This window comes from Drosophila santomea, chromosome X (genome assembly GCF_016746245.2).
Source record: "Drosophila santomea strain STO CAGO 1482 chromosome X, Prin_Dsan_1.1, whole genome shotgun sequence".
Taxonomy (NCBI): domain Eukaryota; kingdom Metazoa; phylum Arthropoda; class Insecta; order Diptera; family Drosophilidae; genus Drosophila; species Drosophila santomea.
In genome coordinates this window covers 11802768-11814789 of record NC_053021.2, presented here as the reverse complement: position 1 = coordinate 11814789, position 12022 = coordinate 11802768, and the positions used below count along the sequence as shown (strand labels likewise).

Genomic DNA, 12022 nt, shown 5'->3' with positions numbered 1-12022 from the left:
TACAACTATCAAAGTGGGAATAAAAAAATTGATGCTTAAAATTAAAAATAGTTTATGGTCAATTTTAAGCACACTGCAATACATAAGCTATATACATATGTACATATAATATTTCAAAGCTGCAAAGGTAATTTTATTGCCACACGATGCTAAAATGAGAAACTATACCGCTTAGTTATAGAAGTACTGCTGCTGATTGAAAGTCGGGAAGCGATTCTGGTTGCCGAGCTCGAGGGGCGGAAAGTAGCCTTGGGATGATGCGGGAATTCCAGGAGCCCCTGCTGAACCCTGATCCTGACCCGCATCCTGATCCCGCTGGCCGGCGAACGTTGGCCCAAAGTCATCTTCGCTCTGGTAGTTGACCAAAAATCGCGGAGCACTTGGAGGGGGAGGAGCTGGTTCGGAGCCAGCCCCAGCAGCAGTAGCAGGAAAGGCAGCCGCATCCGGATCCGCAACTGAGTCCGCCTGGGAGCCATCTACGTCTCCGGTGTCTGGGTCAGCCGCCGCCGTCGCCGTCGCCTCCGCCACGGCTCGCGACCTAAAGAAGGTATCTGCAAAGTGTCGGAGAGAACCCAATTGTACGGCAGTTAGTTAAGAGGTTACGTATTTTACCAGTAGGTTGTGCGTACTGATAGATAAGGCGGTCTCCCAGCTGAGCGGGACGCCGCTGTTGAGGATCGGGCTGCTGTGGCCGTGGGCGCGGCCGTGGCCTTGGGCGTGGCGGAGCTGTGGGCGGCGGCGGAGGAGGTGGTGGAGGCGGTGCAGCTTCAGCTGGCGCTGCAGGCTGTGCATCGTAGTCATAGTCGTAGTCATAGTTCGGCGGAGGAGGCGGTGGCGGTGTCGTTGGGCGAGGGCGTGGGCGTACCTGCGGTCGGACGCGTCTAGGCGGTTGCGCAGTGGGCGGCGGAGGTGCTGGAGGTCGTGGTGCCGGAGGATCAGCGTAGTCCACATCGTAGTCCCTGGGCAGAAAGCCGGAACTGAAGAACGGATGCCAGATGGGCTTACGAATGCGTATCGGAGAAGGTGGCGGAGGCGGAGGCGGTGGTGGGGTCGTCGTGGTGGTGGTCGGCGGACGACGGGTGGTCCGTGCGAGATTGGCCTTGGCCGAGGACAATTGGGCGCTCTTGAGCAGCAGGTTCCGCAGGAGCAGGCCAAAGTCCAGGGTGATAGTGCCGCGCTTCTCCCGCGCCACCTCCGTGTCCTGCGGCACAGGATCGGCTGAGATCAGCGCCAGGAGCAGGCCCACAAGCAGGGCCATCAACTGCAGACGTAACATCCTCATCCTAACGGATCGATGATCTGTGCTCCGGATCGAAGAGTATGCAGCGGAGTACGGTGTGTGTACCGCTCGGAAGGCCGTTCCAATCAGAACTGGCGCTGGTCAGCGCTGGAGTCGCCCGACTTTACAACGACGGAACGGAGTGCTGCCACGCGGGCCTGGGCGTCGCGGATTAAGTGCCCCAAAGTCAACTAGTTAGACGGGTTAGCTGCCACTGTCCGCCTGGATCTCGTAATCGCAGACCCCGACTGCCGGCGGTTATCAACGAGTTCAGTGCGTGGCAACAATTACTTTTGCACTACTTTTGCACTACTTTTGCGCCAGTTTATAGATCGTAAGTGCAGCTCAAACTATGCATAATGCTTAGCGGCCAGTGCATTTTAAGAGGTGAACTAACACGCACCGTGGTACTGCAACTCCTTTTCCATGCATCCATATGCCCCCATAAGTTATGGTCCTACAACATATATAACTCCGTTCAAACATATCTTTATATATGGGTGATATAGGGGTGTGATATTGTAAAGTATCTGAACCGTCACTTAATTAGTATCTGTACTGTTTAAGTAGTTCTATGCCAAGCAGCCATCTGTGATATACATATCAATAATTGGGAAACTCCCATAACAAATATTAATAGGGTACCCGGTCTTATCGAACCGATTCGCCAGGTTAGAGGTTGTATAAATGTATAATCAAGAGGTATGCATAGCCTGTACCGTGTACCATAAATATAAACAATTTCACCTGAACTTCTGTCAAATCCAGTTCCTCAGAACTCCATTAAGCCATCAGAACCATTAAGATTTTGGGCTGGCGATAGCAACTGCGAGCTTAGCACCCATCTTTATCCGTAGGGCGATGACAGGTGTATTCGATTAGGACAGATTCTACGAAGTACCATATGATATGGATCATACCATGCAGATTGTGCTTACGATGAAGCAGCTATGAGATCAGTGGGGTCGATGTGAGTCACGCATTTTGCACATTTTTTGGATCCTGAGTGGTTCGCCAAGTTTGTACCACTATGCCGAAATGGGGGCTGTCACGATTTGCTCTCATAATAATATGAATTTCAATTTCAGCCTGGCTGCGGCTGTTGCATTTGATTTTCAAGATATATATTTAATCATTTCCAGAGTAATTAACAGCTTTTGGTTTTTTAAGCATTGGCGCAACAATGTTTTCCTTGCTCAGTGCGAATGGACAATGGTTACCTCTCGTTTTCAATTCGCATTCGCATTCGCATTGAATTTGTGGAAAACCAGTTTGGACCTTGGATTTTCCGAAAGTTTTGACCAAAGTTTTGACTGTTTTGGCTTGGGTGTTGTGTCAGTTCTGCATGCAAATTAGATGTTTACTATGCCGGTTCTTCAGGTCTTTCCAAATATGCATTCGCAATTAGTCTCTTTCTCATGGACATGAATCATTTTTCAGCTCTTAGTTACTCTAGTACTTGGATCTATTTTAATCAACTTCTTATAGAAGTACAAACACTTGGGTGTTCCATTTAAAACACTAATTTACGCTTCGGATAGGCAAAGCTGTTTGCTATTAAGCTGGGTATCTGATAGTCGGTTCGTGGGCTGCCTAATGGGTTCCTTCTCGCTGTAACCTTGATGTGTTGCATAACCAAGAAATGCGAATCTGGTCCGAGATTCGTCTAAAACCTGTCCATGCCACACCCCGCCAGTTTTGGCTTGGAACCTAGACGAAAGTGAAAACTCGTTCCAATTTCCATTTCCCACCAATAATCAGACGTAACAAAAGCTGGGAAAACTACAGGATATCGAGCAATTGGTATTCCATGTCAAAAACTGTGCAAATCTCTGTCCCGAAAAACGTCTGGCTTCAAATGTCGGAATTGCAGTCACAAGACGAGAGACAACTGACAAATGATTGCTGAACACTTTGTTGAATACCACATGCATGTTGTATGGAAAACTAAACTACATTTTTAATCAGCTACAATGGGAGGAGATCAGGCGAGCTTAAGTAAGTAAGTGACCTCTTTAAGTACCAGTGGCATTCTTGCCCTTGATTAATTCATACTTTATGTAGTTTATGTACTCGGGAAATTTGACCAGGTAGTGATGCCTTCAAATCTTAGCTTAGTGATACTCTGGGTATCGACCTAGAATCGACTATCCACAAAACAGAGACTGACCTCGAGTTATCAAATTAGCCTTAGTTAGAATGTACGCAACTTATCAGTTTCTATTCAACCTTTATTAAAACGAAGTACTTGTAATATACGCACAGTTAGTTACCAAGTCTCTAGTGATACGATGGTGGTCATTGAGTTGAAAAGCCTTACACTCAAGGCGGTATCAGTCATTATCATGTTACGACTTTTGTGACCAGGTGTGTTCCTTATGAGTCATGAAGGTGATGCCCGACTTTGGATTGGTGTAACAAGCACTACAAGTATTACATTGTGACTCACAGTAGGGATGTACACCTTCCAGTCGAAATAAACCAAGAACAGAACGATTAGTCTAGTGGCTCGACTATCAGGTATGCGCAAAAACGTTTATCAATTTGTTTAGTTTAATAGAAGCGGAATGTGGTGATAATTTACATTACATATCTGATTACGTATTGATATACTTGACCATGCCTTGACTTTCATGTGCTGCGTAGTGTCGAAATAATTATATACAAAGGACTGAAAGTACTAAGGACTTATAATTAGGCAGAGCTCTTTTCAGGATGGTCCTTAGTGACTTCTTCAGGTATCGCGGATGTCGCTTCTGCGGGTTCTTCTAATGGAGATTCTTCGACAGGTGCCTTCAGCTCCGGCATCCTGGGCTCCACCACCGCGTCTGGTTTGGCACTTGTCCTCTTTGTGGGTATCAAAAGGCTCTCCAGAGCGGCGAAGGGCGCTTCGATCAGGATATGCATGAGGTACGAGAACAGAATCGTGAAGCCAAAGTCAGGCCAGAATCGAAGCATCTGGGGAAGGAGGATTCTTAGAATTTTGAACTCGGCTATAAGGGAATACGGTACCTACCACTTGGTAGTCGCTAAAGTAGGTGCTAGTGTGCGTCATCTCACCGTTGAGACTCTCGATGAACTTGTGGAAGATGTAGGCGGAGTAGGACAGCTTGGACAGCGGCTGCCACAGGGGAGAGGAGAGGAAGCTGCTGGCCAGTCCTCCGTATCCCTGCATGCAGGCGAAGATCACCCAGCAGAGAGCCAGTGGCCAGGCGATCCGGGATAAGCTTAGGTAGAAGGCCTCCTCCACAATGGGCAACGTGTCCTGGCCATAGACCGAAAACAGGCAGCTGGCTATTAAAGTTAACGCAATCAGCCAGCCCAGGAGGGCAGCTAGGCGGTTCAGCCTGAAGTCCTTGCCCCGGTGGGTGTGAAGGAAGTAGCCGAACAGGATGCCAATTAGGTAGGGAGAAGCACGAGTCTGCGTGGCGTAGTAGAGCCTCCTCATCGATTCACCGGTGCCTGCTCCGCTGAAAACGAGAGATGCTATTAGCCTCAATATCTACATGGGTATCCCTCACAGGTATCCACCTACAGGGATAAGTCATTGATGACCATGATGCTGAATAGGCAGCCGGCCAGAAGGAGCATCAGAACGAAGATGCCAGCGGCCGCCTTCTTGCCCCACTTGTGCAGGCAGATCAGGAGGAAGGGTGCAAAGATGTACAGCTGCATGTCCACCGCCAGGTACCAGGTATGACTGAGGCACTGCAAGAAACAAGGGGTGATATCAGGTGATGGATGATATGAGGTGTAGTGATCGGAGGAGCCTACCAGGTTACTAGTCGCATAGTTCTGCACATAGAGGAGTGTCCAGTACCAGGTGTTCTCGCACACCGAGTAATCATCGAAGCCCACGGATCCTTTCAGGGGCCCGTTGCTCCAGAGCGGCAGGATCTTCAAGTAGACGAGTATGCCAAAAGCCAGGATGGGGGTGAGTCGCAGATAGCGATGCAGATACATCATGGGTATATTAAGCTTTCCCTTGGTTCTGGAATGAGTGCCAAAAAGGTAAGTGGGTAACCAAAATGATAAGATTAAAGCACAACATACCTGTCCATCGATCGCAGGGCAATCACCACGAGCAACAAGCCGCTCAGGAAGAAAAATGAGTCCACAGCATAGACCGCGTGTTTTATAAACGAACTGTAAAAGGAGTTTATCCACTAAATAGTGAGTAGTGGGTAATAGTATGATCTTTCAGTTCTTTAACTCATTTAACTTACCGTCAGAAGGTAGCCCATGTTGATGTTGGGTAACGTGGAAAACACCATGTAGTCATGACCGTAGACCACCCAGATGAAGGAAAGACACCGGATCCCGTGAAGGCAATCGATGACGTTGGCATTCGCCTTGGTATCCACGATGCGGAACAGGGAACGCGAGTTGGCCCGTGCCGAGAAGGCTTTCACCACTGGATGTATGGTTTCTGCAAGCAAGTATGGTTACCATGGCTTCAAGGATCGGATTTGGAAAAGACTCACTCTCATCTTTGCAAAAGAAATAGTCAAAAATAGTGCTGAGACCCACGAGAGCCCCCAAAATCGAGAGCATAACTCTGCAAGTTTATGAGTTAACCAAACGTTATGTCAATGCATTGATTATGATCTCCACTCACATGGTAAATATGGTGAGGCCATCGTATGGCTTCTTCTCTGAAGTCTGGCACGTCTCCTCGGCCACAAGCTGCACATCTGCACCAAGCTCCACGCTGAGTAGCTTCTGGAAGAGTCTCCGGAGCATGGTGTTCATGTTGGCGGCGGAACAGGAGGCCGGAAAGCAGACAGCTGACTTGAGGACGAATGCGGGCAGCGCACTTGGAGCTGGTGCCAGCTTGCTGATGCAGTACTTGCCCTTGATGCTGTGACTGCTGGTCACCGCGTGGTCCACCGCAATGCACTCGTCGAAGTTGCCCAAGTTCCACCAGTTGCCCACCAGCATGCCCGACGGCAACAGGCCCCAGGAGTCGATCACTGCAGCGGGAACAAAGGCACTGATTACAGAGTACTGATTATAGGGTACGAAAGTGTTGCACTCACTCTTCAAGGCCCAGAATTTGGAGGACGAAAGGTCGTCGGAGAGGAGGGCCAGATCCGCTAGGCACACCAAGTCCTGTAGCGAGGGGATCCTCGAGTTCGCCGTGAGATCCTCTAGAGTTACATTGGAGTAGTAGTCAAAGAACTCCACGGACAGGCGTCTGGTGTTGAAAAAACTCGAATGATCCCCAGCAAAGTGCTCAGTGAGGAGTTTCGTATTGGTCATGGCGAACATGTTGGTCATTTCTGCATTCACGCTGGCCACAGCCAAAAGGCCCAGCCCCAGGATTAGCGCCAACCTGACCATGTTGCTCTGTCCGGTGGCGAAATGAATTTGTTTAGGTTGTCACCGCCTTGGGGGCTTATATTAGAATGAAAGAGGTTTCCGCTGCGATGGTTCGATGGATCGCATATGAAGCGGGCCTTCATAGTCCGCTATTCCACGACTTATCTATCGGTGCTGATAGGGGGCCACTCCTTATGCTATTCTAATCTATGGACCCCTTCGCTAGTAACTATAGGTGAGTATTTTCAAAAAACATTGAGTTTCCTAGGGGCTGGCTAATCTCAGCGTAATCTACATGCCTGTCACTTACTTGAGTAAATCTCAGAATCTATAAACACACGGAGGTTTCATTGGGTTTTGAAGTAACTATAGGGCTGTCTTTAATACGACCTATACATCTAGATTGTAAGATTACCGCCTTAATGTAGCTTCCTAAGGACTTTTAATCGTTTTATTGATTGACCACCATGTTGCATGCAATCTTATGTCTTATAAGGACATAAGGATATAGGGATTTATTACAAATCCTTCAGAAGGCGGTTTTTTATTCGGTTCATGATCAGCGATCCAAAGACACGAACACTTTGAACGTTGGAGTGAAATGCTTAAGCGGTTTTGAATAACTATTATTTATACTTAGTGATAAGGGCCTAATAGGTTCCAGCTGATTTATGGGTAGCACTTGTGTCCACGCAATCAGATCTATCGCATTATAAGATATTCCTATATGTGACTCGTACAGGCACTTGATGCCTATTTGAGCCAACTGTCTGCTCCTATCAATGAGTAATTCGGAGAAGGCCGCCCAACTTGATTGGCATCGCCTAAGGAGCATCGAATTAGTCTTTAATGCCTCAAAATAGCGTTGTCATTCGCGCTTATCGAATAACAATACCTATGTCCAAGCGATTCCGCTTAAACGATTCAGGTTCATTATTCGGAAATGTGATTTTTGTCATGCTCGGTTACTTTGATACTGGCAAAGAGGCTATCGCACATTAATTCCGCTTAACGAGGTTTCTATTGAAGTGCAAAAAGGGGCTGTACGATTAGGAAAGGAAATCCAATTGCCATTTTAAAAACAACGAAGAAAGCTATAGTCCAGTCTCGCGACTACCAGATACCTGTTAATTAGCATATTAGCATAAGATAGCTGGAAGTATGGAATCTTTTTGAATATGCTGTTTCATACTTTTCAACTTATCTAGCAAACTCCTTTACTCTACGAACAATGAGTAAAATTATAAATAGTTAAGATGCCGAAAATAAATCTGCCAGAACTCTGGTACCTGTTACTCGTAAGGCATAGGGGTATATTGTATTATTAAAAAGTACCATGGTTTTTTAAGCTTTTATGTTATGCTATTAGAAATCATTATGAAACTAGTTTTAGCCTTTTTCTCTCCGACTTAAGTACTATATTTTAAGTTATCTTAATAAATTTGAAGAGAAATAAATATGTTAGAGGTAATAAAGATGTTAATTTACCATTTAACATTAAAATAGCATGAACTTTAATTCTGACAACAATCTTTTTGTTTGATTAGCACAATTCCAGTGCCCAAATCTGCTTAGATAATCACTGTTTGTCCTTTAGTTTGCCACTGAAATATTATTTTTCACAATATAGAGCTGAGTTACTGAGTCATTCGCCCATAGCTTGTTTACCTCAATTTTTCAGTCGGCAATGATTACAGAGATTGTAATTAGCGCGTCCACTTGAATTTTGGGTCACTATCAAGTTAATCAAGTTACTATGAAAGAATCTTAATCGATCGAGTTTCAAGCGATAGCCCACACATAATAGTCACTTTTCTGTTCCGCATAAAAAGCACTTGAGGCGTGTTTTCGTTCAAAGAATTTCCATTAGAGCCTCCCGTGTCGTCTAGACTATATTTATTGGCTTGGGAATAATCGCCGGCCAAATCTGATCCAGCCTGTTACTATTCCAAGTTAAATGTTGTGGACTTTGCTCGTAGTGGGGACGTTCCCAAAACCCGATATTGACCATGACCATTGATTAAGGTAGTTGCACAAAGAACCATTTGGGACTGGTCGTGAAAAAGATTATCAAACGATAACTAGGTTCTCCCAATTCCCATGATAACACCACTGAAGTCGGCCCTTCTCTTATCGAAATCTCGACCTCGTATATAAAAGATCGTGAGGATTGCTACCACAACCAAAGCGCTGTTTGCTACCAACCCACCAACATGGTCACCATAGGGCCAACCATTTCGCTCCTGCTCCTGCTCCTGTCCTTGGCACTGGCCAGCGCCAGTATAGGTGTGGAGCTTCCAAATGACTTATCCTTGGACGAAGTCCATTCCGAGTCCCAGTCACAATCCTACTACACAATCACCACGCTCAGACGCCTGGCAGTGGAGTTCATCGCCCAGTATCAGAACATAACGATCCACGATCTGGCACAGGATCTGTATCGGGACAAGGAGATACGACTACCCACTACCGAGGACTTGAGGTGCCTGGCAGATCTGCAGACTCTTGCGAATGCTGTGTCCGCTAGAAAATTTTGGGCTCTCAGAAGTAAGTTCATATTCCACACAGAAAAATCTAACTTATTGTTACATTATCAGCACAATACATACTCTTCCCATTTTGTTACAGTGATTGACTCCTGGGGCACCTTGCCTTCGGGTATCCTGTACGGCAACCTGGTTGATCTGGGTAACTTCGACGAGTGCCTGGGCATAGACCACGCTGAGACCTCCACCCACAGTGTCCAGGGAAAGTACTGCCTCAGCAAGCTTCAAGTGGCACCAAGTTTCTCCGCCTATCTGTCCCTCAAGACGGCAGTCTGCTTTCCCGCCTCCTGCTCCGCCGCCCACATGGACACGATGCTCCGGAGATTACTGCAGAACCTCCTGAACATTGAGCTCAATCCAGAGGTGCCTGTGGTGAACGAGGGCACATGCAAGACTGCCGATCGGGAGCCCTACGATGCTCTGACCATCTTCACAATGTGAGTGTCCTTGAAAGTGTTCATGTTAGTCATGGCACTGACATCATCCAAACATTTTTCAGAGTCCTGCTATCTATTCTGTGCGCTCTCATGCTGCTGTCCACCGTCTGTGACTACTTGGTCTGCCAGGATGAGCGTAAGTATTGGAATAGCGACATATAAGTCGAGGCCAGATGCTAATGTGATGAACGTTTCGACAGAACCACTGAACAAGTGGATAAAGGCTTTCTCCGCGCGCGCCAACAGTCGGGTTCTCTTCAGGCTGGTGGCCCCCAGGAGCAATCCCAATGTCATTGACTGCATCCACGGCATTCGAGTACTGTCATTCATCTGGGTTGTCTTTGGGCACGTATACCTCGTCTATGTCTTTGGTCCCAACATGAACTTTGTCAAATTCAACACGGTAAGCTTACCCAACTCTCGAAATTCACTGCATCCATTTCCATATCTAATGATGTATTTTCGCGATTCAGTGGCGCAAATCGCCGTACAGTATGCTATTGCAGCACGCAGCGTACTCGGTGGACACGTTCTTCTTTCTGAGTGGCCTCCTGATGGTGGTGATTGCCCTTAGGGCAATGGAAAGGTAGGTCTCCAAGGAGTCGCAAGAGTTACCGCAGATTCCTTACCCGTATTGATCCCTTTGCAGAACCAAGGGAAAGCTGAATGTGTCCCTGATGTATCTGCATCGCTATTTGCGCCTCACTCCGGTCCTGGCCTTGGCCATTATCGCCTATATAACGATTCTGCCGCGAATGGGCGATGGCCCAATGTACGGAAAGGTGAACTTCGATGACTACTCCATATGCAAGGACACCTGGTACTGGACGCTCTTGTATGTGCAGAACTATGCCACCAACCAAATCGTAGGTTACCACACTCCATTCCAACTGGGATTCCCTTGCTAATCACACCCCAAACCTCGAACAGTGCCTGGGACACTCCTGGTACCTGGCCGTGGACATGCAGCTATACATCATCGCACCCATTCTCCTGATCGCACTCTACAAGTGGAAGAGGAAGGCGGTCGCTGGGATTGTGGTCGCCATGCTGCTCCTCGCCGCTTGTCTCTTCAGCATCATGGTGATCGAGAAAGTTTCTCTGTAAGTTCAGACAGATGTGGATATGGATATGTGGATCGTACCTAACATGGCCTTGCCTTACTGTGCTTGATATTTCTCTGCAGGATTGCGTCCAGCGAAGATTCGATGAAAAGGATATACTTCTCCACACACACCAGGGCGTCCCCGTACCTGATTGGCATTCTATTCGGATACTTCCTGCACGTCAACCGGGGCAAGTCCTTCAAGCTCAGTCCCATTGCAGTCATCCTGGGCTGGGTGACCAGCTTGGCGCTGCTCTTCAGCTGCTTGTTCGCCGTCTACGGGTATGCCGCAGATGGGAAAACACCACCGATTGTGGAGGAGGCCTTCTACCTGACCTTCACCCGGATCGCCTGGCCCCTGGGTCTCTGCTGGGTGGTCTTCGCCTGCATGCAGGGATACGGAGGACTGGCCAACAGCTTCCTCTCCTCTCCCCTGTGGCAGCCGCTGTCCAAGCTGTCCTACTCCGCCTACATCTTCCACATGTTCATGGAGAGCCTCAACGCCGGCATTACGCGCACCAACACCTACTTCAGTAATTACCAAGTGGTAGGTTGAGAAACCAATATGTGGTAATGGCACAAAACACTAATTGGGAATCCTTGCAGATGCTTCGGTTCTGGGGCGACTTTGGCTTCACCATGCTCCTCGCCTACTTTGTGTACATCCTGATTGAGGCGCCCTTCGGAAACTTGGAAAGCCTCCTGCTTCCCATCGAGAAGCCAAGTGCCCCACTACCAGCTGCGGAACAGGTGAAGGAGGCCCCAGTGGGATGCACTGCATCTGCGCCAACGCTGGAAAATAAATCGCCACTGCCGGCATAAGGATCTCAAAACTATTTGTGAGCAAAGATATCAACTATAGGTTAAGGATCTTTTTTTTTATTAATGTTAAATTTGTTAGCAATATTTTATTTAAAACTTAATTAGTACTTTTTTCCAAGAATTTGAAATTCTCCTTTTCTTAAGAAGTATTTACATATATACAAAGGTTGAAAATAAATATATATACCAAAAAAATATTATTAATTGGAGTGACTTCTTTTTTTTATATTTACATATATGTATATATGGATATAAGTTAATTTTTCTTAAATTCCATGTGTTTTACTAAATTAAACAGCTATTTAATAGTTAGATACACATCACTAGTGGCGGCGCTCCCAAAGCTGCAGCAGGTCTGCAAACTTGCTTTCCGATAGAATATATACGTTCTCCGTTATTTCAGATGAAAACTCTTTCAGCGTTTATTATGATTACCTGTTAAGCCCTCGAATTGATGCAACTTTTTAATTGCTGAATAGGCATCACTAGCAGCGGCGCTCTTATATTTTCT

General features: G+C 46.9%; 3 protein-coding genes across 5 annotated transcripts; 1 reads left to right on the top strand and 2 right to left on the bottom strand.

The window, feature by feature from the left end:
- Window positions 1-130: 130 nt before the first annotated feature.
- On the bottom strand, window positions 131-1392 carry LOC120455087 (leucine-rich repeat extensin-like protein 3). Of its 2 annotated transcripts, none has more exons than XM_039640960.1 (2): window positions 613-1392; window positions 131-551 (listed from the first exon to the last, which is right to left on the bottom strand). In XM_039640960.1, the coding sequence occupies exons 1-2, from the start codon at window positions 1280-1282 to the stop codon at window positions 172-174; spliced, it is 1050 nt and encodes a 349-aa protein (XP_039496894.1). In that variant the 5' UTR covers window positions 1283-1392; the 3' UTR covers window positions 131-171. The 2 variants fall into 2 exon arrangements, with proteins under 2 accessions (XP_039496894.1, XP_039496895.1); XM_039640961.1 differs by having other exon boundaries at window positions 427-551; window positions 630-1392.
- Window positions 1393-3854: 2462 nt separating this feature from the next.
- Window positions 3855-6958, bottom strand: LOC120455081 (nose resistant to fluoxetine protein 6-like). The gene is made up of 9 exons (XM_039640944.2): window positions 6319-6958; window positions 5898-6252; window positions 5764-5837; window positions 5506-5708; window positions 5333-5445; window positions 5054-5270; window positions 4815-4987; window positions 4296-4749; window positions 3855-4237 (listed from the first exon to the last, which is right to left on the bottom strand). The coding sequence occupies exons 1-9, from the start codon at window positions 6620-6622 to the stop codon at window positions 3974-3976; spliced, it is 2157 nt and encodes a 718-aa protein (XP_039496878.1). The 5' UTR covers window positions 6623-6958; the 3' UTR covers window positions 3855-3973.
- Window positions 6959-8237: 1279 nt separating this feature from the next.
- Window positions 8238-11580, top strand: LOC120455080 (nose resistant to fluoxetine protein 6-like). Of its 2 annotated transcripts, XM_039640943.2 has the most exons (9): window positions 8238-9148; window positions 9230-9584; window positions 9647-9720; window positions 9785-9987; window positions 10058-10170; window positions 10234-10450; window positions 10515-10687; window positions 10771-11236; window positions 11296-11580. In XM_039640943.2, the coding sequence occupies exons 1-9, from the start codon at window positions 8815-8817 to the stop codon at window positions 11509-11511; spliced, it is 2151 nt and encodes a 716-aa protein (XP_039496877.1). In that variant the 5' UTR covers window positions 8238-8814; the 3' UTR covers window positions 11512-11580. The 2 variants fall into 2 exon arrangements, with proteins under 2 accessions (XP_039496877.1, XP_039496876.1); XM_039640942.2 differs by having other exon boundaries at window positions 8238-9584.
- Window positions 11581-12022: the final 442 nt, after the last annotated feature.

Excerpts from the sequence above, each read along its gene's own strand:
- LOC120455087 (XM_039640960.1), bottom strand. The coding sequence starts at position 1,282 with ATGAGGATGTTACGTCTGCAGTTGATGGCCCTGCTTGTGGGCCTGCTC. Across the intron at positions 552-612 it reads TCAGTACGCACAACCTACTG|ATACCTTCTTTAGGTCGCGA; the intron begins GTAAAATACGTA and ends GACACTTTGCAG.
- LOC120455081 (XM_039640944.2), bottom strand. The coding sequence starts at position 6,622 with ATGGTCAGGTTGGCGCTAATCCTGGGGCTGGGCCTTTTGGCTGTGGCC. Across the intron at positions 5,709-5,763 it reads TTTCTTTTGCAAAGATGAGA|AAACCATACATCCAGTGGTG; the intron begins GTGAGTCTTTTC and ends ACTTGCTTGCAG. Across the intron at positions 5,271-5,332 it reads GCCCTGCGATCGATGGACAG|AACCAAGGGAAAGCTTAATA; the intron begins GTATGTTGTGCT and ends CACTCATTCCAG.
- LOC120455080 (XM_039640942.2), top strand. The coding sequence starts at position 8,815 with ATGGTCACCATAGGGCCAACCATTTCGCTCCTGCTCCTGCTCCTGTCC. Across the intron at positions 9,721-9,784 it reads CTTGGTCTGCCAGGATGAGC|AACCACTGAACAAGTGGATA; the intron begins GTAAGTATTGGA and ends ACGTTTCGACAG. Across the intron at positions 10,171-10,233 it reads GCCCTTAGGGCAATGGAAAG|AACCAAGGGAAAGCTGAATG; the intron begins GTAGGTCTCCAA and ends ATCCCTTTGCAG.